The sequence below is a fragment of the Ctenocephalides felis genome, unplaced genomic scaffold (genome assembly GCF_003426905.1).
Source record: "Ctenocephalides felis isolate EL2017-DRISC unplaced genomic scaffold, ASM342690v1 CF-g0.4_SCAFFOLD_03572, whole genome shotgun sequence".
Taxonomy (NCBI): domain Eukaryota; kingdom Metazoa; phylum Arthropoda; class Insecta; order Siphonaptera; family Pulicidae; genus Ctenocephalides; species Ctenocephalides felis.
In genome coordinates, this window is record NW_020539726.1 from 39,966,267 (window position 1) to 39,990,839 (window position 24,573).

General features: G+C 30.9%; 2 protein-coding genes across 2 annotated transcripts; one reads left to right on the top strand and one right to left on the bottom strand.

The window, feature by feature from the left end:
• The first annotated feature begins 72 nt into the window (after positions 1-72).
• LOC113388475 (RNMT-activating mRNA cap methyltransferase subunit-like) lies at positions 73-486 on the top strand. Its single transcript, XM_026625850.1, has one exon. It carries the CDS (start codon positions 73-75, stop codon positions 484-486), a length of 414 nt encoding a protein of 137 aa, XP_026481635.1.
• Positions 487-3,801: 3,315 nt separating this feature from the next.
• Positions 3,802-20,641, bottom strand: LOC113387790 (zinc finger protein 665-like; the record flags this gene model as incomplete). Its single annotated transcript, XM_026625165.1, is given in 6 exon segments — positions 3,802-4,092; positions 7,132-7,242; positions 7,739-7,873; positions 14,081-14,176; positions 15,768-16,386; positions 20,497-20,641. Coding segments are annotated over 6 exon segments (1,251 nt in total), but the record flags the coding sequence as incomplete, so codon positions are not given.
• Between the last annotated feature and the right edge of the window lie 3,932 nt (positions 20,642-24,573).

A 24,573-nucleotide genomic window follows, 5' to 3' on the forward strand; every position in this document is an offset into this window, starting at 1 on the left:
TACTAACATATCAATTACTACAATAACAAATCTTTTCATCACCAATTTTTTACCCCCAGCTATCTATTTACCATGGTGGATCCTCATCGCAAAATCAACAACCTAACAGAAGAGCACAGAGCCTTCCTAGCAGAGTGCGAGCAAGAATTTGCAGACAGATACACAGAAAATGATCCCGAGTTCAAAACCTATCTAGAAAAGAAACCAAGTGTGCCCCCCATAGTCGACCCTTGGCAAGGGTCTCAGAAAAGGACATACGACAACCATCGTGGAGGCAGGGGCAGGGGCTATTTCAGACACCGAGGAGGTGGTGGAAGATATAATAATAATAGAGACGGTGGTGGAGGTGGTTATCATAGACAGAATAATTATCAAGGCGATAATTATAATAATCACAGAGGCGGCGGCGGTGGTGGTTTTGGTGGTTATTATAGAAGGAATCCCCATGGTAATAAGTTTTATGGGGATCGTAATAGACCTTATTGAAGGTGTTGTGATTTGTTTGTAATTTTGGTTTGTAGAAGTATTTATTTTTTTTATAATAAAGATGATTTTTGAGTATTGGTTTGGTTTTGTTTTGTTAAGCGATTTGTTTTGCAGCTGTTTAAATTGTAATCATTTTAATAAAAAAAAAAAAAAAACAAACAAATTAAAATTATTGAAATAAAAAGCTGTCTGAAAAAGTGTTTGCAAGTTGTCTGAAAAAGATATAACTAGCAGAAGATATTGTAATTTGTCTGAAAATATTGCAAAAAGTCTTAAACATTTTGTTGGAAAATATAAATTGCTAAACAATTTTATAAATTGTCAGAAAATGTTTGAAAATTTTATAGTTAATTGTTGTTAATTGTTAATGTTGTAATCTGTCTGAAATTTTGTAAGCAGGTTGATAATGTTGGCTGAGAATATTGTAACTGTCTGAAAATTTCGTAGTAACCTTGTTTAAAAATGTAAATTGCTGAAAAATTTTATAGGTTGTCAGAAAATGTTATAAAATGTCTGAAAATTGGTAGTTAGTTTTTTTGAAAATATTGCAACCAGTCTGAAAATGTTGTAACTTGTCTGTACATTTTGTAAGCAGTTTGATAATGTGGCAAGTTGTAGGACAGTGTTGTAAATTGTCTGAAAATTGTAAATTGTTTGAAGATTTTGTTGTAAATTGTTTGAAAATGTTATAGATTGTCTAAAAATATTGTAACTTGTCTGAAAATTTCGTAGTAACTTGTTTGAAAATATAAGTTACTGAAAAATTTTGTAAATTGTCTGAAAATGTTATAAAATGTCTGAAAATGTTATAAAATGTCTGAAAATTTTATAATAAATTGTTTGAAAATATTGCAACCAGTCTGAAAATGTTGTAACTTGTCTGAACATTGTGTAAGCGGTTTGGTAATGTGTTTTGGTAGGACAGTGTTGTAAATTGTCTGAAAATATTGTAAATTGTTTGAAGATTTTGTTGTAAATTGTTTGAAAATGTTATAGATTGTCTAAAAATATTGTAACTTGTCTGAACATTTTGTAAACAGTTTGATAGTGTTGTAACTTGTCTGAAAAATTTGTAAGGTGTCTCAAAATTTTGTTGCACCTTGTATGAAAATGTTGTAACTTGTATGAAAATTTTGTAGTAAATTGTTTAAAAATATTAATTGCTAAAAAATTTTATAAATTGCCTGAAAATGTTGCAACCTGTCTGAACATTTTGTTCACAGTTTGATAGTGTTGTAACTTGTCTGAAAAGGTTGTAGATGCCTGTTACACCTTTATATGAAAATGTTGTTCCTTATATTAAAATGTTGTTACTTGTCTGAAAATTTTGTAGCAAATTGTGTAAAAATGTTAATTGCTGAAAATATTTTATAAATTGCCTGAAAATGTTGTAACCTGTCTGAACATTTTGTAAACAGTTTGATAGTGTTGTAACTCGTCCAAAAATGTTGAAACTTGTCTGAAAGTGTTGTAAGGTGTCTGAAAATTTTGTTGTACATTGTTTAAAAACGTTGCAAGTTATTTGAAAATTTTATAGGCAGTTTGATAGTGTTGTAACTCGTCTGAAAATATTGTATCACATTTGAAAGTATTGTAAAATGTCTGAAAATGTTGTTGTACATTGTTTGAAAATGTTGCAATTTAATTGAAAATATTGCGAAAATTTTGTGAACAGTTTTGATAGTATTGTAACCTGTATCAGATGTTGTAACTTGTCTAAAAACTTGGTTGTACATGTTTGAAATGCAAGTAGTTTGACAATATTACGAAAATTTTGTAAGCAGTTTGATGCTGTTGTAACCAGTTTGAAAATGTTACAACTTGTCTGAAAGTGTTGTAAGATGTCTGAAAATTTTGTTGTACATTGTTTGAAAATGTTGTAACTAGTCAAAAAATATTACGAGCTGTTTAAAAACTGTAAATTATGAAACTGAAAATTGTTTAAAAATATTACAACTTGTCTAAAAATGTTGTAACCTGTTTGAAAACGCTGTAGCTTGTCTGTAGATGTTTCAACTGATCTGTAAATGTCGTAAAATTATTAAAAATTATGCAAACTCTTTAAAATTTTGGTAAATTGTTATGAAAATGATTGAAAAATGTTGCAAGATGTTTAAAAATGTTACAACTTGTCTAAAAAATGTTGCAGCTTGTCAGAAGATGTTGTAATTTGTCTTAAAATGTCGTAGAATATCTAAAAAATTTGCTGTAAATTTGAAAATTTTGCAAGCTCTTTGAAATTTTGGTAAATTGTTCTAGAAATTGTTGAAAATGTTGCAATATGTTTGAAAATGTTATAAATTGTTGTGAAATTTTTGTAAGCAGTTTGATAGCATTGCAAGTTGTCTGAAAGTGTGGTAAATTGTCTGAAATATCTAAAAATTGTTGTGAAAATTTTGCAGGCAGTTTGATAGTGTTGCAAGTTGTCCTAAGATGATGTAAATTATTTGTAATTGTTGCAACTCGTATCAAAGTGTTGCAATTCGTCTCAAGGTGTTGCAACTCGTCTCAAGGTGTTGCAACTCGTCTCAAAGTGTTGCAACTCGTCTCAAAGTGTGCGACTCGTCTCAAAGTGTTGCGACTCTCCTGAAAATGTTGCAACTGGTCTGAAAAAGTTGCAACTCGTCTGAAAGTGTTGTAAATTGCTCAAAATTTTGGTATGATATCTGAAAATGTTGCAATTGATTCTTTGACATTGTAATTGTCTCAAAAAGTTGTATCTGTCTGAAATTATTTAAGCTTGTCCGAAAACGTCGTAAATCGCCTGTAAGCGTTTTAAATTATCTGAAAACGTTGACAGCTGTCTGAAAATAAGGTAATCTGTCCAAAATTGTTGTAACTTGTCTGAAAACCTTGTTAATTATTTAAAAAGTTGTAAATCTATATGGGACTGGTAAATTTCGTATATTACTTTAGAAAATTAGTATTGAATTAATTAACTAAACCTGTTAACGATTTAGAAAACCTAAAAAAGAAAGAGGTTATATATTACACAGAGAGGTTCAAAATCAAAACATTGTTTATATAATATAGACTTAAGTTAAAATTTGCAATGGAAATCAAAATATATCATATTCAAACTGCATAACAAAAGAATTTATTATAATTAAAAATGTAGTTAAATAAAAAATAATATATTCAACTGCTTAGTGATTAATCATCTTCAATAACATCAAAGTACGAATTTGTTGATTGAAATTTCATAACCCATAATGTTAAATTCAAAATTCAATAAACAAAACGTTTCCTAATACTAATCTAAATAAATTACCCATCCTTAACCACAATAAAAAATATTCATATACGTTTTTTCTCCAATCTATTTCACTTAAATTAAATAAAATATATATACAAGTATCATCTTACATCTACAATTATTTAATTAATTTAAAAAAAGGCTTCATTGTTATTACTTATAATAAATAGGACTAACCTTGTTGTTTTTTCGAAAACAAAAATGACTATGCTAATAATAATTCCTCGGGTAGTATATCGTCTGGGGGCTCCATCTTGGGCTTGACAGCTTTGATTCCGTTTCTTAAATGTACGTTCAGATGTGCTTTGAGATGATGCGACTTTGTGAATCTTTTGTCGCAGGCATCACACCTGAAAAGGGAAAAGAATTGTTGGTAAATCATATATATATATATAAAATTGATTCTGAAGTCTCTGAAGTGAATGATTAGTATTGAAGTGAAACTTTTAAGGCAACATACAACAAGACTATATTTAACTAGTCAGAATTGCAGGTAAAAAGCCAAAGCAAAATTTGCCTGAAAATGTTATATAAAAGTGTTGTAAAGTGTCTGAAAATGTTGCAAGTTGTCTTTAAAAATGTTGTAAGTTGTCTCTGAAAATGTGGCAAATGCCTGAAAAGTGTCTCAAGACGTAGTTAGTAAATTGTCTCAAAATGTAAAAAAGCAAAAAAAATTCAAAAACCAAAAAAATTTAGAAAAAAGAAAATGATAACAAAAAAATAATAAAAAAAAACAGAAAAAAATAATAAAAAAACAGAAAATAAATAACAAAAATAAAAATAAATTTAAGAAAATGTTGCAAGTTATCTCAACAACAAGTTGCCTCTGAAAACGTTGCAAGTTGTCTAAAAAGTATTTTAAATTGTCTGAAAATGTTGTAAGCCTTATGAAAAATGTTGCAAGTTGTCTGAAAATCGTTTAAAAATGTTGCAAATGGTCTAAAAACGTTGTGACTAGTCTCAAAATGTTGTGAAAGGTCTGAAAATGTTGCAAAAGGTTTGAAAACGCTGTAAAAGGTCTGAAAACGCTGTAAAAGGTCTGAAAATGTTGTAAGAGGTCTAAAAATGTTGTAAATTGACTGAAAATGTAAATTGTCTGAAAGTTGCAAATCGCCTGAAAGTCGTTTAAAAATGTTTAAACTGGTCCAAAATTGTCTGAAAATATTTTAAATTGTCTGAAAATGTTGTGACCTGTCTACATTGTCTAAAAATATTCTAAATTGTCTGAAAATATTGCAAATCGTCTGAAAATCTTGTAAATTCTAAGAAAATGTTGCAAATTGTCTCCAGAAAAAGTTGCAAGTTTTTTGATAAAGTGGCAAATTTTGGAAAATGTGTGTTGCCTCTGAAAATGTTGCAAGTTGTCTGAAAATTTTCCAAGTCGTCTGCAAAACTTGCAAATCGTCTAAAAATGTTGTAAAAGGTCTAAAAATGTTGTAAAAGGTCTAAAAATGTTGTAAAAGGTCTAAAAATGTTGTAACTAGTCTGAAAATGTTTCAGAAGGTCTGAAAATGTTGTAAAAGGTCTGAAAATGTTGTAAAATGTATGAAAATTTTGTTAAATATATGAAAAAGTTGCAAGCCTCCTGAAAAATGTTTTAAATCGCCTGAAAAATGTTTTAAATTGTCTGAAAATGTTGTGACCTGTCTAAATTGTCTAAAAATATTCTAAATGGTCTGAAAATGTTGCAAATCGTCTGGAAAATGTTTTAAATCGCATAAAAAAGTTGGAAGTTGTCTGAGAATATTCTAAATCGTTTAAAAATGTTGTGAATCTTCTGAAAATATTGTAAATTGCCAAAAATGTTGTAAGCTGCCTGAAAAATGTTTTAAATCGTTTCAAAATGTTGCAAGTTGTCTGAAACTGTTGTAAAATGTCTGAAAATGTAGTAAGTCGTTTGAAAATGTTGTCAAGTATCTGAAAACGTTGTCAAGTGCCTGAAAACATTGTCAAGTGCCTGAAAATGTTGTCAAGTGCCTGAAAATTTTGTAAACAGCCAGAAAATGTTGTAAACAGCCAGAAAATGTTGTAAACAGCCAGAAAATGTTGTAAACAGTCTGAAAATGTTGTAAATCGTCTGATAATGTTGTAAATCGTCTGAAAATGTTGCAAGTCGTCTGAAAAATGTTTTAAATTGTCTTGAGAAATGTTGTGAGTTGTCTGAAAATCTTAGAAGTTGTCTCAATATATTGCAACTTATCTTAAAATATTGCAAGTTGTCTCAAAATGTTGCAGGTTGTCCGAAAAATGTTTTAAATTGCCTGAAAAATGTTTTAAATTGTCTGAAAATGTTGTGACCTGTCTAAATTGTTTGAAAATATTGCAAATCGTCTGAAAATATTGTATCTTGTCCAAAAAGTTGCAAATCGCCGAAAAATGTGAAAAGTCTAAAATTCTTGTAAATCAACTAAAAATATTGTCAGTTGTCTGAAAATGTTGTAAATAGTCTGAAAATGTTATGTCATTTGAAAATTATGTAAATTGTAAGAAGAAGTTGCAAGTTGCCTGAAAAATGTTGTAAGTCGTCTGAAAATGTTGCAAAATGAAAATATAAAAACAGTCTGAAAATGTTGACAGCAGTCAAAAAATATTGTAAATCGTCTGAAAATTTTCCAAGTCTTTTGAAAAAATTGTCAGTGGTTTAAAATAAAAATCTTGTAAATTATCTGAAAAAGTTGTAAATTCTTTGAAAATGTTGTAAATCGTCTCAAAAAGTTGTAAATCGTCCCAAAAAGTTGTAAAGCGTATCAAAAAAATGTAAATCGTCTCAAAAACGTTGTAACTTGTCTAAAAATGTTTCAAATAGTTAGAAAATGTTGTGAATTGTCTAAAAACGCTGTAACTTGTAGAAAAACGTTGTTACTTGTAGAAAAACGTTGTAACTTGTCTAAAAACGTCGCATCTTGTCCAAAAACGCTGTAAATCGTCCAAAAACATCGCAACTTGTCCAAAAACGCTGTAACTAGTCTAAAAAAGTTGTAGCTTGCAAAAAAATGTAAATCGTCTCAAAAACGTTGTAACTCGTCCAAAAACGTCGCAACTTGTTTAAAAACTTTGTAACTCGTCTAAAAACGTAAAACTCGCCTAAAAACGTTATAACTAGTCCAAAAACTTTGTAAATCGTCTAAAAATGTTGTAACTTGTCTACAAAAATGTTGTGACTGATCTAAAAACGTTACAACTTGTCTGAAAATGTTGTAAATCGTCAAATTGTAACAAATCGTCTCAACAAGTTGTAAATCGTCTTAAAAACATTATATCTTGTCTGAAAATGTTGTAAATTGTCTAAAAATGTTTCAAATGGTTAGAAAATGTGGCAAATTGTCTGAAAATGTTGTAAATCGTTTGAAAATGTTGCAAATTATCTAGGAATCCAAAGCAAAACTTACTTGTACGCTTTTATACCCGAATGTATCAATTTGTGACTACTTAATACGTGCGAATATGCAAAAGTTTTACCGCAGACATCACAGGCATACGGACGTTCTCCCGTGTGGGACCTAAAACAAAAACAGAAAAAAAAATAAAAATCATTAATAACCTCATTGTCATTATTAATTTCTATAGGAATAAAAGACCCATTCTGCCTCACAACAGACAAATGTTATGGCAAGGCCATGTTACGCTCCAACTTCTATACATTATGCTACTGAATCATACTGAACACTGTCAAAATGTCATGTATTTGCTGTGCATTCGCGTGTTTTATACATAAACTGCAACGTCATTCGTATGTTATGAAGCTAGGTCAGAAACACCCTGTTATCTAAGATCGTATGCAATTTCTAGGTTATGTTTTCTATCTGACAACCAGAGAAATACGCCTGACTGCAAAGCAACCGCCCGGATTTTACAATATTTAGTATGGAAAGTTCTTCATAACATGGCCTTGCCATAACATTTGTCTGTTATGCGGTAGAATCGGTCCCTATATAATTATTATCATTGACGTTTTTTAAAAAAAAGTAGAAAATGGCAATAGGTGTGTATTATTACCTTTGATGTTTTATCCTGCTTCCAAAGTCTGAAAATTTCCTATCGCAATATTTGCATTTGTATGGCTTCTGTCCTGTGTGACATCTCATATGTCTCCTTAGCTCGAATGATATTACAAACCCTCTACCACAAATACTGAAAGAAATAAATATAAATACATTAGAAAATATTTTATATGAAGCCTAAAAAAGTTTTACTTCAAAATCTAGTAGTAGGTTTAACATTTCATAAGAAGACCATTTGCATTAACTCATTTTGAGTGACGACACCGATGGCCAATGACGGAACATTATTTTGCGTAACGCACTACCGTTGCATTTTTGCTGATTTACTCCCTAGTCGCGCCTAAAGAAGTTTTACTTCGAAATCTCGTAGTAGGTTTAACATTTCATAAGAAGACCAATTGTATTAACTCGTTTCGAATGACAACATCGATGGCCAATGACGGAGCAGTATTGGGCGTAACGCACTTCCGTTGCATTTTCGTTGAATTACTTTCTAGTCGCGCCTAAAGAAGTTTTACTTCGAAATCTAGTAGCAGGTTTAACATTACACAAGAAGACCAATTGTATTAACTCGTTTCGAGCGACGACATTGATGGCTAATGACGGACCAGTATTTGACGTAACGCACATCCGTTGCATTTTCGCTGATTTACTCTCAAGTCGCGCCTAAAGAAGTTTTACTTCGAAATCTAGTAGCAGGTTTAACATTTCATAGGAAGACCAATTGCATTTACTTGTTTCGAGCGACGACACCGATGGCTAATGACGCAACAGTACTTGGCGTAACGCACTTCCGTTGTATTTTCGCTGAGTTACTCCCAAGTCGCGCCTAAAGAAGTTTTACTTCAAAATCTAGTAGTAGGTTTAACATTTTATAGGAAGTTTATTAACTCGTTTTGAATGACTAGAGAGTAACTCGACGAAAATGCAACGGAAGTGCGTTACGCCAAATACTGTTCTCTCATTGGTCATCGATGTCGTCATTCGAAGCGAGTTAATGCAATTGGTCTTCTTGTGAAATGTTAAACCCACTACTAGATTTCGAAGTAAAACTTCTTTAGGCGCGACTAGACTTCTTTAGACCAAGATTGGTCTTCTTGTGAAATGTTAAACCTGCTACTAGATTTTGAAGTAAAACATCTTTAGGCGCGACTAGGGAGTAACTTAACGAAAATGCAACGGAAGTGCGTTACGCCAAATACTGTTCCCTCATTGGTCATCGATGTCGTCGCTCGAAGCGAGTCAATGCAATCGGTCCTCTTGTGAAATGTTAAACCTACTACTAGATTTCGAAGTAAAACATCTTTAGGCGCGACTAGGGAGTAACTCAACGAAAATGCAACGGAAGTGCGTTACGCCAAATGCAGTTCCCTCATTGGTCATCGATGTCGTCGCTCGAAACGAGTTAATACAATTTGTCCTCTTGTGAAATGCTTAACCCGCTACTAGATTTTGAAGTAAAACTTCTTTAGACGCGACTAAGGAGTAACTCAGCGAAAATGCAACGGAAGTGCGTTACGCGAAATACTGTTCCCTCATTGGTCATCGATGTCGTCGCTCGAAACGAATTAATACAATTGGTCTTCTTGTGAAATGTTAAACCCACTACTAGATTTCGAAGTAAAACTTCTTTAGGCGCGAGTTAATACAATTGGTCTTCTTGTGAAATGTCAAACCTACTAATACTAATAATTATAATTCGGGGAATATTTCACTTTTCTGCTAATTACAAAGAAACGGCTCGGCCGATCGTCGCACAAAACTGACAAATACTAGTATTTTAATTGCTCGTCAGTAGAGTCTTATTTTGTTTTATAATTAGAAGATACTTTTCACATTCATAAAGAATTGAGTCTAAAATATACAGTTTAGTTCAACAGTAGAGTCCCTTTTGAGTTCGTCTGTTGTTTAAGTTTGCTCTTCAGTAGAGTTCTTTTCTATTTTATTTTTGAAATAAATTTTCTCATCAGCAGAGTTTGTTCTTGCTTTGTCTTTTATTTTGTTTGCTCGTCAGTAGAGTCCCTATTCTTTTTAATGTTGAAAATACGAAATTAGCTCGATAGTAGAGTCTCTCTGTACTATGTCTTTTATTTCAGTTTGTACGTCAGTAGAATCCCTTTTATTTTGTCTCGTACTTTAATTTGCTCGTCAGTAAAGTCTTTATTATTTTGTCTCTTATTTGTTTGCTCGTCAGTAAGGTCCCTTTTATGTCTCGTATTTTATTTTGATTATCGGTATAGTCCCTTTTCTATTTTAATTCGGAAATATGCAGTTTGCTCGTAAGTAGAGTCCCTTTTTACTTCTTTGTAACTTTAATTTGCTCGCCAGTAGAGTCCTTTTTTACTTTGTCGCGAATTTTAATTTGCTCGTCAGTGGAGTCTTCATTATTTTGTCTATTATTTGTTTGCTCGTCAGTAGAGTCCTTTTCATGTCTTGTATTTTATTTTGCTTGTCAGTAGAGTCTCTTTTCTATTTTAATTTCGAATTATCTCGTCAGTAGAGTCCCTTTTTACTTTATTCTGTAACTTTAATTTGCTCGTCAGTAGAGTCCCTTTTTACATTATTTTGTAATTTTAATTTGCTCATCAGTAGAGTCCCTTTTTACTCTGTATTGTATTATGGTTTGCTCGTCAGTAGAGTCTTTATTATTTTGTCTATTTGTTTGCTCGTCAGTAGAGTCCCTTTTATATCTAATATTTTATTTTACTAATCGGTAGAGTCCCTTTTATATTTTAATTTCGAAATATGCTGTTTGCTCGTCAGTAGAGTCCTTTTTTACTTTGTCGCGTATTTCAGTTTGCTCGTCAGTAGAGTCCTTTTTACTTTGTCTATTATTTGTTTGCTCGTCAGTAGAGTCCTTTTTATGTCTTGTGTTTTATTTTACTTGTCGGTAGTCCCTTTTCTATTTTAATTCAGAAATATGCTGTTTGCTCGTCAGTAGAGTCTTCATTACATTGTCTTTTATTTATTTGCTCGTCAGTAGAGTCCCTTTTATGTCTTGAATTTTATTTTGATTATCGATAGAGACCCTTTTCTATTTTAATTCGGAAATATGCAGTTTGCTCGTCAGTAGAGTTTTTTTTTATTTTGTTTTGTAACTTCAATTTGCTCGTCAGTAGAGTCCCTTTCTATTTTGTTTTGTAACTTTAATTTGCTGTCTAAAGAAGTTTTACTTCGAAATCTAGTAGTAGGTTTGACAATTCACAAGAAGACCAATCGCATTAACTCGTTTCGAGCGACGACACCGATGACCAATGACGGAACAGTATTTGGCGTAACGCACTTTCGTTGCATTTTCGCTGTGCGCCTAAAGAAGTTTTACTTCAAAAACAAATTAAAGAACGTCCCCTAATAAGAAGTTCGTTCACGTTTTTACCAAAAAAAATCCGATTCGCTAATTGTATGTTTTCTCTTCGACGTTTCAAGTCATTCTGAATCGTTTGAGACCGAATTCAGAAAATGTGTGTGTTTGTATATATGTGTATAAATTATTATTTATTATTCATGTATTTGTCGGCCCTTGCTCCGAAGAGCATACGGGCTCCAAAAAACGTTGATTGCCTCAACGGTATATGAACTCCATTTCTATTGTCTCTTTTATAAGAACAGAATTTGCTTTTTGAGTTTCATCGGCTCTGAATAAGTGTCATATGGACAGTATTGTGCAGCGCGAGTTATAGGCGACAAGAATCGAATCTAGGTGTTATATATTAATTACATTATACGAAAAGATTATGTTTTATCTTCGACGTTTCGAGTCATTCTGAATCGATTGTGACCAAAAGAATGTGTGTGTATGTGTTATTGTGTGTGTATGTGCTATTGTGTTATTGTTTCATTGTGTGTATGTGTTATTGTGTTATTGTGTGTGTGTATGTGTTATTGTGTGTGTATGTGTTATTGTGTGTGTGTATATTAGCCGACATTTGACCTTTCGTCGACAAAGTGCACATTTTAAAAATAGAATATAAAAAGGACTCTACTGACAAGCAAACCGAAATAAAAGACAAAGTAAGAAGGGACTCGACTGACGAGCATACTAAAATACAGAACATAAAAGAAGGGACTCTACTGACGAGCAAACTGTGTATTACAGACATAAAATAGAAAAAGGACTCTACTGACGAGCAAACTAAAACAAGGCGTAAAGTAAAAAGAAACTCTACTGATGAGCAAACTGTGCATTTCTGACATAAAGTAGAAAAATGACTCTACTAACGAGCAAAGTGGAACAATAAAGTGAAAAGGGACTTTACTGACGAGCAAACTAAAATACAACACTTAGAAAAGAACTCTACTGACGAGAAAACAATGTATTGCGGGCATAAGGCAGAAAGGACTCTACTGACGAGCAATGTCAAAAAAAACGTGAAAGGGACGAGAAAACAATGTATTGCGGGCATAAGGCAGAAAAAGGACTCTACTGTCGGACGAGCAACCTCAAAAAAACGTGAAAGGAACTCTACTGACGACCAAACTATGTATTGCAGACATAGGAGAGAAAAAGGACTCTACTGACTAGCAAACTGCGTATTGCAGACATAAGATAGAAAAAGAACTCTACTAAAGAGCGAACTGGAGCAAAAAATAAAGTAAAAAAGGACTCTACTGACGAGCAAACTATATTTCAAACAGAGTAGAAAAAGAACTCTACCAACGATCAAACCGTGAAATTCAGACTCTGAATACAAAAAGGACACTACTGATTAGAAAACTGAAATATAAGACAAAATAGGGCCTTACTGTTTAGCAAATTCTGTATTTCAGACATGGAATAGAAAACGAACTCTACTAACGAGTTTATTGAAATACAAATCTTAAAAAGGTCTCTACTGACGATTCAACTAAAATAACAGATATAACATTTCTAAAAGGACTCTACTCACGAGCAAACTGTAACAAAGGACAGAATAATAAAAAGGACTCTACTGTCGAGCAAACTCTATTGATTTATTGAAGTGACAATTAAAATAAAAAACAAATTAAAAAAGGGACTTTACTGTCGCAAATAGCGCATTTTAGAAATAAAATAAAAAAGGACTTTACTGGCAAGCAAACTGTGTATTTCAGAAACAAAATAGTAATCGACTCTATTGACGAGCATACCGGAACAAAGGCAAAGTACAAAAGAACTCTACTGTCGAGCAAATTAAAATATAAGACAAAATAGGACTCTACTGTCGAGCAAACTGTGTATTTCAGTTATTAAATAAAAGACAAATTAAAAAGAGATTCTACTGTCGAGCAAATAGAGTATTTTAGAAATAAAAAAAAGGACTCTACTGACGAACGAAATGAAACAGAATAAATTGGAAAGGAACTCTACTGTCAAGGAAGTTGAAGTACAAGTCAAAATTAAAATGACTCTACTGAGGAGCAAACTATGTATTTCAGAAATAAAATAGAAAAAGGGCTCTACTGACGAACACACTGAAATAAAATACAAAATAGGACTCTGCTGTGGAGCAAACTGTATATTTCAGACATTAAATAGAAAAGGACTCTACTAACGAGCAAACTTAAATAAAGAGTAAAAACGGACTAAATTGTAAATTTCACACAGGGTGTAAAAAAAGAACTCTACTGACGAGCAAATTGCGTATTTCGAAAATAAATTAGGAAAAAAACTCTGGGAGTAAACTGACATAGAGGCAAATTAAAAAGGGACAAAGGAAAAAGCGCAAATAAAAATACAAGATAAAGTAAAAAGGGTCTCTACTATCGACCAAATTAGGCATTTCATAAAAAAAAAATCGAAAAAGGCCTCTACTGACAAGCAAATTAAAATACAAGACATAGTAAAAGTAACTCTACCCCACATTTCAGATATGTAATAGATAAGGGACTCTACTGACGAGCAAAATTAAATAAAATATGAAGAAAAGGGGACTCTACTGACCAGCAAATCAAAGTAAAGGTAAAATAAAAAGGACTCTACTGAAGAGCAAACTAAAATTAAAAAAAACGACAATAAAAAGGGATTCTACTGACGAGCAAACTGAAATAAAAGACAAAATATAAAAAAACTCTACTATCGAGCAACCGGCGTATTTTAGAATCTATTTACGAACAATCTGAAATACAAGAAACAATAAGACTCCACTGACGAGCAAATTGAAGAACAAGTGATTCCATCAAATCACTTAAATCAAAAATTGAATCATTTGTTCTTTATCGTCAGTAGAGTATTATTGTTTCTTGTATTTCAGATTGCTCGTAAATAGATTCTAAAATACGCCGTTTGTTCGACAGTAGAGTTCCTTTATATTTAAAACACATTTGATGTAACTCGAACGGAAAGTTCATGCAACTTAAAACTAGTTACAATTTCACTTACTTGCATGCGAAAGGCTTTTCTCCCGTGTGCCTCCTCATGTGCGCCTCAAGATTAAAATTATATCGATATGTTTTTCCACAGATTTCACACATGTGCCTGCAAAGAAAGAAATCAGAAATATACATATATATACTAGCTGACCCGGCAAATGTTGTTTTGCTTAGTAAGGTATATTCTAAACAATTTCTAGAGAATCAAAAATATTTAATACTTTAAGTACATAAGGATGTGTTGTTTCAATGCTATATACAATGAGGTATTATAAAAACATTAAACCCCATTAGTTTGTCTATATTTTGTCAATACAATCAAACTGCAAGTTTTATACACTTTCTATAAAAAACATGGAATAATCCAATCCAAGTCTTTTTTGGTTTTTCGACCTAATGATTACGTTTCAAGTTTTTCTAGATTCTTTTTGGATTCTGGATTTTGTGCATTATTGTAAATAATACTACTGCGAGGAGAGATAGAAAATGAATTAAGTATTTCTTCTTGGACCTGCTTTTTGAAAAATTTCAAGTTACATTCGATGAATTAAAGTAAATTTAATAAAAAGTATATATATGCAGAGCAGGGCGAGGCACAAAGGTCCAATTTGACTTTGAGCAAATATTAATTACATTATAAAAATCAAACCAATTATATCACAACAAATAACACATTTCAAACGAACAATTATCTGACTACGTTCAGTAAAACTTCCAGCTACTTCATCATTGTAGAAATGTGCTTTTTTAATGTCTTTCAAAAATTTGTTATCTAGACCTTTTTACCCTATAGGCGGGGTAACTTGGAACGGCCAGGTTTAATGTCTTATTTTAATTTTGAATGTATTTTTCAAAATAATTACATTTTTAACTAATGCTAAAAAACTACCAACGGAAGAAAATACTTTTATTATGGATTCTCAAAGATCACCGTTTATCTCGCGATAGCAAAGTCATGATAATCAAGGTTATAGCTGGTCATACATTTTTTTCCCTCTACTTTCAAATATTGTTGTTGAACAATGCCTAACTTTACTGTTTTTTGACCTTCATATATTACTTCCTTCATATATACCAAATTTAGGTTCTGAATTGAAATAACATAAATAAAAAAAAATATAACCTAGAAAATGTTTTATAAATACATACCAATGAGTAAATAATTATACAAATGAGTTCTTTCAGAGCGCCGTGTGCTTGAGAAAAATGTGCCAAAAAGTGAATTTTCATATTAACATTTCAAAAAAGTTGATATTTTGAGTCTCTAGTAACACTTGGCCAGTTTAATAACGTTTTTGTGTATAAATAAAACTACAAACAATACTACTCACTACAATTAAATAATATTCACGTAAAATATCCTGTTAAACGTAATGGAACATCATCTGTCAAAAACGTTTGACATTTGACGTATTAACCACCGTCCATTGATTTATTTAAATTACGCTTCTACAAAAATTTGGAAATTAAAAATGTAAAGTTTCTATGCGATTTTGAAATAATATCTAACCTTTCCGACAACCTACTGATTAGCACGAATTTTTCAAGACTGAGACTGGCCAAATCGGTTTAGCCGTTTTCGAGTTTTAGCGGAGCATTTTATCGAGAGCTCCATGTTTGTATATAAGATATATATATATATATATATATATATATATATATATATAATCACATAATTTTTTAAATCTATTACTCACGGTCTCTGAATCTTCTCGTTCCTTTTCCTCTTTCCCATGATCTGTTTAACCTTCTCAGGCTCCTCGATAACAAGTCCCTGATCATTAACCTCTTTAATAATAACATAATCCTCGTGCTCAGTCTTGATATCCAAAACAGACAGATCAGTCATCCCCGATGTGTCCAGAATCTGATTCGGATCCAACTCTATCAACTCAGCATTGGCCAGTCTTATCTCTCTCGCCAGTTCCAATTCATTCATAGATGCATCGTTGTAACTATTGTCCTCGTCCAGCTCTGCGTAGACTTCGTAATCAGAATTCTGTTCGATTTTAACCTGGACTAAATGTGAATCATCTTCTTCATCGTCTTCTGGTTCTTCGGGGTCTTCAATTTCTTCTTCGACAATGTCGTGCATTTCTTGTTTTTGTATTGTTAGATATACGGGGTCTGCAGGGATGCTGCTGGGTGCTGGTGGTGCAGGTGGTGCAGGTGGAGCTAATGGTGCTGGTGCTGGTGGTGGTGGTTTTTGTTTGGATTTCGAGGGCGATTTTTTTACTTTCACCTTTTCCACTTTGAGGTCTTGCGGGAGGTTGTATTGGAATAATCTGCCGTCTCGCTCCGAAACCAATATGTTCTCTGAGGAACAATAAATAAAAAATATTTAGATAAAGAATTAGAAAAGAGACTCTACTGACGAGCAAAATTAAATATTTAGATAAAGAATTAGAAAAAGGACTCTACTGACGTGCAAAATTTAATATCTAGGTAGAAAAATAGAAAATGACTATCAAAATAACTAATTTAAAATGTAGAGAGAATTAGAAAAAAGACTCCTCTGACAAACGAATCAAAAATCTAGATACATAATTCGACAAACAAATTAAATATATAAATATAAAATTATAAAAGAACTCTACTGACAAGCAAATTAAATTTAGAGTTAAAACAAAAAAACAAAATAAATTCAAGTTTTCAATTCATATAAAACTAGCTGTAAGTGGAATTCTGTCTTGAGGCAATTATGGCATCGTGCCTTAAGGCAAATTGCTGGAACTTCCCGTACCGTATGTTTGTGGAATACTGAATGTTTTCAAATAGATTATTATAAATATTGTAACATTGTCTAATATTTATAAGAATTATATAAACTGAATTGCAGAGTTGAAAATATTTGTAAAGTATATTAGAACTATAGTCAGAATTAAAAAACTAAAAAAAAAAAAAAAAAAAAAAAAAAAAAAAAAAAAAAAAAAAATGGAACAAATATTTTTTTTCCAAAATCAATTATCTTGTTAAGACAAGCAGAAAGTTCTTTGAATCATTTAAATCGGACGCTTAGTTCTCTCAAAAATTGCCATTTTTTACATATTTAGCTCCGTATCTTCAAAATGGCTGGGCCTGCCTTTGGCAAAAACTAATAAACACTTTTCCCAATCATTACTAATTGAATGTTTTTTAGATCATTCAAATCGGATACTCCGTTCTCTCAAAAATTCGATTTCTATTTTCTGCACTCTTTGCTCCGTATCTCCGAAACGGCTGGACCTGCCTTTGCCAAAAACTAATCAGCTCTTTTCCCTATCAATAGGAATCGAATGTTTTTTGAACCATTCAAATCGGTTGATCCGTGCGCCCTAAAACGTGACTGGAAATTTGTATCCATACATACATACACACACACACACACACATACACACACACACACACACACACATCCATTTTTTCTGAGGTATGCCAAAACGTTCAGAAACCTTCAAAACGTCGAGAAATGTAAAAATTTTCAATTCCGATTTTCGGCCCATTACAATAACTTACCCTACGGGAAGTTAATAAATCGTCAGTAAGGTTGGGTTCATATAAAACTCTCTCGTCAGTAAAGTTAATAATTTATATAAACTTAATGATTTATATTTATTTATATACAATAAAATATTTCATTAATTATTATATTAATATTATTCATTCTTTTATTTTTTTCTAGTAATTTATAATGATATTGTTCAATTAAGTAATATATTTATATCAAATCTTAGTACTCTGTAAAATAATTCTGTTTTAATTATATATTAACAGATTTAATAAATATAAATATATTTATATATATATATATATATATATATATAATATTTATATTATTATTAATTATTCCAGTCATTTAATTATATATAAACTATTTAATTACCAACTAGTTGGTTTGGTATTTAGCCTTGAGGCAAGTTTCATGAACTTCCCGATATGTGTAAATAATCGACTTAATCAAAAAAAAAAGTGTAAATAATATACTTTATCAATCCTACTTTTAATAAAACGATAATAATTTTAGCAAATTTTGACGAATTTTTAAAATTAAACTACTTGTCGTAAGGGCGTAATATTACAGTAAGTTCTATAAGACCATGATGTATATCGCCAAAAAAAGTTCCATGAAAATCGGCTTAATTTTTTTTTTCAACAGTTAATTACAAGAGAACGGCTCGGTAGATTTTCACCTAAAACTAATCAGTATCATTTCCAACCAATATCTTTCGAACAGTTTTTGATTTTTTGAAATCGGTTCGGTAGGATGAGCTTAAATGTGGATGAAAATTTAACACTTTTTTTTCGAATTACAAAAAAACGGCTTGTCAGATCGTTGCACAAAACTGACAAACGATAGTCCTCACCGAGATACATCAAATGGCTTATAAATTTCTAAAATCGGTTCAGGCGTTTTTGACCAAACGTGGATGAAAGGTCTAATTTTGACAAACGCCAAAAAAATGGTACTAATTTTTACAAACTTTGACGAATTTTTAAAAATAAGCGACTTGTCGTAGGGCCGTAATATATTAGTATGATCTACAAGACTATGGTATCGACCGTCAAAAATAATCATTAAAATCGTCGATTTTTTTTTAACAATTACAAGAAAACGTCTCGGCCGATCTTTAACAAAAACTAATCAGCACGATTACCAACCAATATCTTTCGAACGGTTTTTGAATTTTCAAAATCGATTCAGAATTGCGGGCTAAAACGTGGACAAAAAGTTTTTCACTTTTCTGCTATTTATAAAGAAACGTCTCGGCCGATCGTCGCACAAAACTAACAAGCGCTAGTCCTCATCGAGATACATCGAATGACTTTTGAATTTTTGAAATCGGTCCAGCCGTTTTGAAGAAAACGTCGAATTACGGCAAAAAATCTGTTCACACACACACACACACACGCACACACACACACATACTTTTTCCAAAATTGGTCCCATTCGATTCAGAATGGCTTGAAACGTCGAGAAAACATAAAATTAGCAAATCGGATTTTTTTTTATGAAAAGATGAAAAAATTGATTCCATAATTTAAAAAATAGGGGTGACAACCCTGGATAAAAATAAATAGTTTTTTGAAGTAAAAAGAGTTCTAAATATTTATCAATTACAAATTATAGAAAATTAAAATAAAAAAAATGGTCAAAAATTAAAAAAAAATATTAAGGGTGGACAATCCTTGATAAAAATAAATAGTATTTTGAACAAAAAGAATTGCATATATTTTTAATTCCGCATTAAAAAAAACACAATAAAAAAAATTGACTTCATAATTGAAAAAATGTGTATAGGTTGGACAACCCTTAACAAAAATAAATGGTTTTTTGAAGTTATATACTCAAAAAAATCTTCAAAAATAATTTGTCAAATAAACGTGACATTAAATCTAAAAAAAAATTTAATCTAAAATTTGAAAAAACAGGGCTGGACGACCCTTGATAAAAAGTTTTTCGAAGTAAAGAGAGTTCTATGTATTTTTTAATTTCAATTTATAAAAAATTATAATAAACAAAATTGGTCAGAAAATTTAAAAAAATGTGATCTATGTATTTTTCAATTTCAAATTATAGAAAATTAAAATAAAGAAAATTGGTCACATTTTTTTGAAAAAAATGTTAGAGGTGGACAATTCTTGATAAAAATAAATAGTATTTTGAAGTAAACAGAGTTGAATGTATTTTTCAATTCCGCATTAATAAAATCAAAATAAAGAAAATTGACGTCAAAATTTAAAAAAAAAGTGTTAGGGTTGGACAACCGCTAATAAAAATAAATTGTTTTTAAAAGTAAGATCTATGGAATCATTTTCATGAAGTAAAAAAAAATCTTAACTAAAATTATGTCCAAAGAAAATTGATCAAAAAATTAAAAAAAATGTTAGGGTGGACAACCCTTGATAAAAATAAATAGAATTTCTAAGTGAAAAGAGTTGTATATATTTTGGCAATTCTGCATGAAAAAAATTAAGATAAAAACGTTGACCTCAAAATTAAAAAAAGGTTTAGGGTTGGTCAACCCTTGATAAGAGCAAATACTATTTCAAAGTAAGATTTAAGTCATATCAAAAATATTCAATGACTGAACGCCGGATAAAAAATGATTGAATTGCTAAAATGGCTATACAAAAAATAGGAGTTGGTGATAAAAAAGTAAAAATTTTGGGTTGTATGCATTTTTAATGCCGCATTATAAATAAATAAGAACAAAAAAATTCGTCCAAAAACTGCAAAAAATATCCTTATCACCTAGGGGTATGAAAAATAAATAGTAACCGATTCTCAGACCTACTGAATACGCATATAAAATTTGGTAAGAATCGGTAAAGTCGTTTCGGAGGACGGGAACAAACTTTGTGACACGAGAATTTTATATATAAGATATATATATATATATATATATATATATATATATATATATATATATATAATTCTTATCTTACCATTTGTTGAAGACTTCTCGTCTAATTTATAACTCTGCAAAATATTATCTGAATTTTCACACAGCGTACGAAATTTGAAGGCAGTCTCCAAATTCACCACACACGTTTGGCAAATCGATTCAGGTAGATTCTCTCCACTGTTTATCTAGAACAAATTATTATAGAATAACCATTCTACAATTATATGTAATTGTAATTATAATTATGAGTCAAGCTAAACACTAACAATGAGATAAATTTGAATCATAGATAAATAACATCAATTTCAATTCTTTCGGCATATCATAGATGTTGCCACCAACCATAGCACGTAAATTTACCCTTAGGTTCAATTCTAGATAAGATATTTAAATATCTTCTATATATATATATATATATACGAGGTCTGTTCAAAAAGTTTTCGTAATTTTCGTTTTTTCAAAAAAATATTTATTTATTCGTCTACATTAATGTGGTCCCCTTCAAAGTAGTCCCCCCCAGATATAATACACTTATGCCAGCGTTTTTTCCAATTTTCGAAGCACCCTTGATATTCACTTTTTGATATGTCCTTGAGCACTCTCAGCGATTCGGCCTTTATTTCTTCAATCGAGGAAAACCGCCGTCCTTTCATGGGTCTCTTCAACTTTGGGAATAGGAAGAAGTCACACGGAGCCATATCTGGTGAATTTTTGCACTTTGCAACACTTTATTTCATTTTTTACGCAAAATTTAATACAAATTCTTTGACTTTTCAATTCTTTCATTGTAAAAATCGCCGAGCTCAGAAAAACACGTCGAACCTTAGCGACTACCACAGACAAAGTAAACAGTGAATATAGCTGAAAATTTCATCATACTTTAGGGGCATGTATACCAACACAATAAAAAAAAAATTTTGACAATCAGACACTCCAGACCCGCGAAATTTAATTATTAGTAATTCCGGGTACTTTTTGAACAGACCATGTATATATAAATAAGTCGGATTTTCCTTCCTGACAATATAACTCCAGAACGCACGAACCGATTTCGACAATTTTGCATTCGTTGCAAAAGGTCTCGGGCTCCGCAAGGTTTATAGCTAAGAAAATTAGTGGTGCATGGCATCGTGCCCTAATGCAAATTGCTGGAACTTCACGCACCGTAATTAAAAATTCGAGTAATGACATTAGTGAGAACAAGCAATTCTTGTCGCAATGGTTAAAAATTGCTGTCGATTTGGTGACATACCAATGATTCCGACTTGTCTTGCGTTTGACTTCAAACGATTACAATTTCCAGTTCGCCTTGCGTTCGCAATAACAAGTCGCAAGGCCAATCGCTTAGTGTTTGCGGGATAAATTTCAAATAGATTATTTAGAAAATCATTGTTTTTCACATGGGCAGTTATACGTTGCCTGTTCACGAGTTGGAAAACCATCCGCTTTGTTTGTGTTAACGACGTCAGACCGAAAAACAAAAAATGTGGTTTACCAAAGAGCACTTCAATGAAACGGATAATTCGCGGATTCACTTTCATTTACTTAGAGAAGTTCAACTAAAAAACATTTCGTTTTTGTAATCGAAATAAATTCATTACTGTTGTATAATAAAATCAAATTTTTCCTTTTTAAATATAAAACAAACAAAAAATTTCTTCATCTTTCTCACGAAACCATCTGGTGGCGAAATGGAGTTCGTCGGGTTTGCTAGTATAATATAGAAAAGATAAAACCCGATTAATTTGACTGAATGAAATGAGTACAAAATATACGCGTATGAAATATATTTTCAACAAAATCACAAATCTCTCTACCCTCTAACAAAGTAGTCTTTCACATTACAAAATAGGTCTTCTACACAAAAATAAAACTGATTAAAGTGATTATTGATGTTAAGGTTTAATAAAAACGAACAAAAACCTTTTTTGAACAGGTCTCAAAACTATTTAAACCCGTAATATCACAATTAGCTTTTTTCATAAAGTCCTATTGAGAAAAATTTAACAAATATTAGATGTAAAAATAAATGCCAGCCACATTCAGTCGTAAAGTAGAACTGATTAAAAAGGTTATTGATGATAAGGCTTAACAAAAATGTACTAAAACTTTTAGACCGAAGAAATTTTTCCTCATAAAATTACAAATATTTTTAAGAAAAGTGAATAAAGACTTTCTTATAACTTATTAGTCAAATATTTTAGAATAGTACTGTGATAAATTAAAAAATTTTAAGTATGGTCTCAATCAAATATAGTAAACAAACATATTATGAAATTTATATTGCAATTATGAGTTGAATACAAGACTAATTTTACACTTACAATTTAGGTATTTTTAACTCACACTTGGATTTTGATTATCATTTCCATATTTCTAATAGTGTAAAGAAAATTATTTGATACATTCCAAATGGCTATAAATGATAAACAAATCTGCACAAGTAATAATAAAGAGTTATGTTGCTAATTTACTATATGTAACCATATGGATAACCACATCGATATACTTTTTTAAATGTATCCTGCAAACTTTAAAGAGTCTTTAACAACACCAATTGCACTCGGTAATGAAAAGAAAAGATCTTTAAAACGAATGCTCTTGTCTGAGTAACCCCTTACATTAGAAAATAGTTCTATAAGAATTTAGCTGATTAAAGTCATTATTGATGTTCATAGTTTTCCATCTTGTCTGATAAAAAAAAGGGATTGATAGAATTTGAAGACAACTATTTGTCAGGCAGCCCCTATTAATATAATAAAAAATTATCTAGAATTATAAAATTCGTACCAATTTGTAACAAAAATGTAGAAAATACTTTTGAACTAACTGTCAGCATTATTTGTACTCGTGAAAAAACAAATGGAAGATGTTTTATAACCTTTCTTACAACTTTTGTCTGACTTACAGTTTTATCAAAGAATTATTGTTTAAATATTTTAGAAAAGTACTGAGATAATTTTGATAATTTTCAGGTATCAAAGTCATTATCGATGTCCATAGTTTTCCATCTCGTCTGATAAAAAGAAAAAGGGATTAATAGAATTTGAAGAAAACTGTGATCCAGGCAGCCCCCTTTAAGATAATAGAAAATAGTCTTGAATTATCAAATTTATATAAATTTATAACAAAAATGTGCACTTTGGAAACAACTGTTAATATAATTTCTTACTCGTGAAATAACAAATGGAGGATCTTCTTAACCTAACCTTTTTTACAACTTCTGTCTGACTTATAGTTTTATCAAAGAATTTCAGATATTTAAATATTTTAGAATAGTACTGAGATAATTTTGATAATTTTTAGGTATTTAGCTGATCAAAGTCATTATCGATGTTCATAGTTTTCCATCTTGTCTGATAAAAAGAAAAAGGGATTAATAGAATTTGAAGACTACTGTAATCCAGGCAGCCCCCTTTAAGATAATAGAAAATTATCAAGAATTATCAAATTTATGTAAATTTGAAACAAAAATGTGCAAAACACTTTTGGAACCAACTGTCAATATAATTTCTTACTCATGAAACAACAAATAAGTTATAGTAGTCTTTTATAACCTTTCTTACAACTTCTGCCTGACTTACAGTTTTGTCATAGAATTATTATTTAAATATTTCATAATAGTACTGAGATGATTTTGATAATTTTCAGGTATTTAGCTGATCAAAGTCATTATCAATGTTCGTAATTTTCCATCTTGTCCGATAAAAAGAAAAGGGGATTAATAGAATTTGAAGAAAACTGTAATCCAGGCAGCCCCCTTTGAGATAATAGAAAATTGTCTCGAATTATGAAATTTATATCAATTTGTAACAAAAATGTGCAAGTCAATATAATTTCTTCGTGAAATAACAAATGGAGGATCTTAACCTAACCTTTTTTACAACTTCTGTCAAACTTACAGTTTTATTATAGAATTATTATTTAAACATTTTAGAATAGTACTGATGAGAAAAATTTGACAAATTTCAGGTGTAAAAAATGAATGTGGTACTCATTTTGTTTTTGGTGTTCATAGATTTCTGTCATGTATGTGCATGAAAATTTGTTTCAATTAACAAAAATTTTGCAAGATACTTAATAAACAATTCCCGGGCCATTTTACACGTCTTGCAAT

Coding starts and splice junctions, on each gene's coding strand:
- LOC113388475 (XM_026625850.1), top strand. CDS start 73: ATGGTGGATCCTCATCGCAAAATCAACAACCTAACAGAAGAGCACAGA.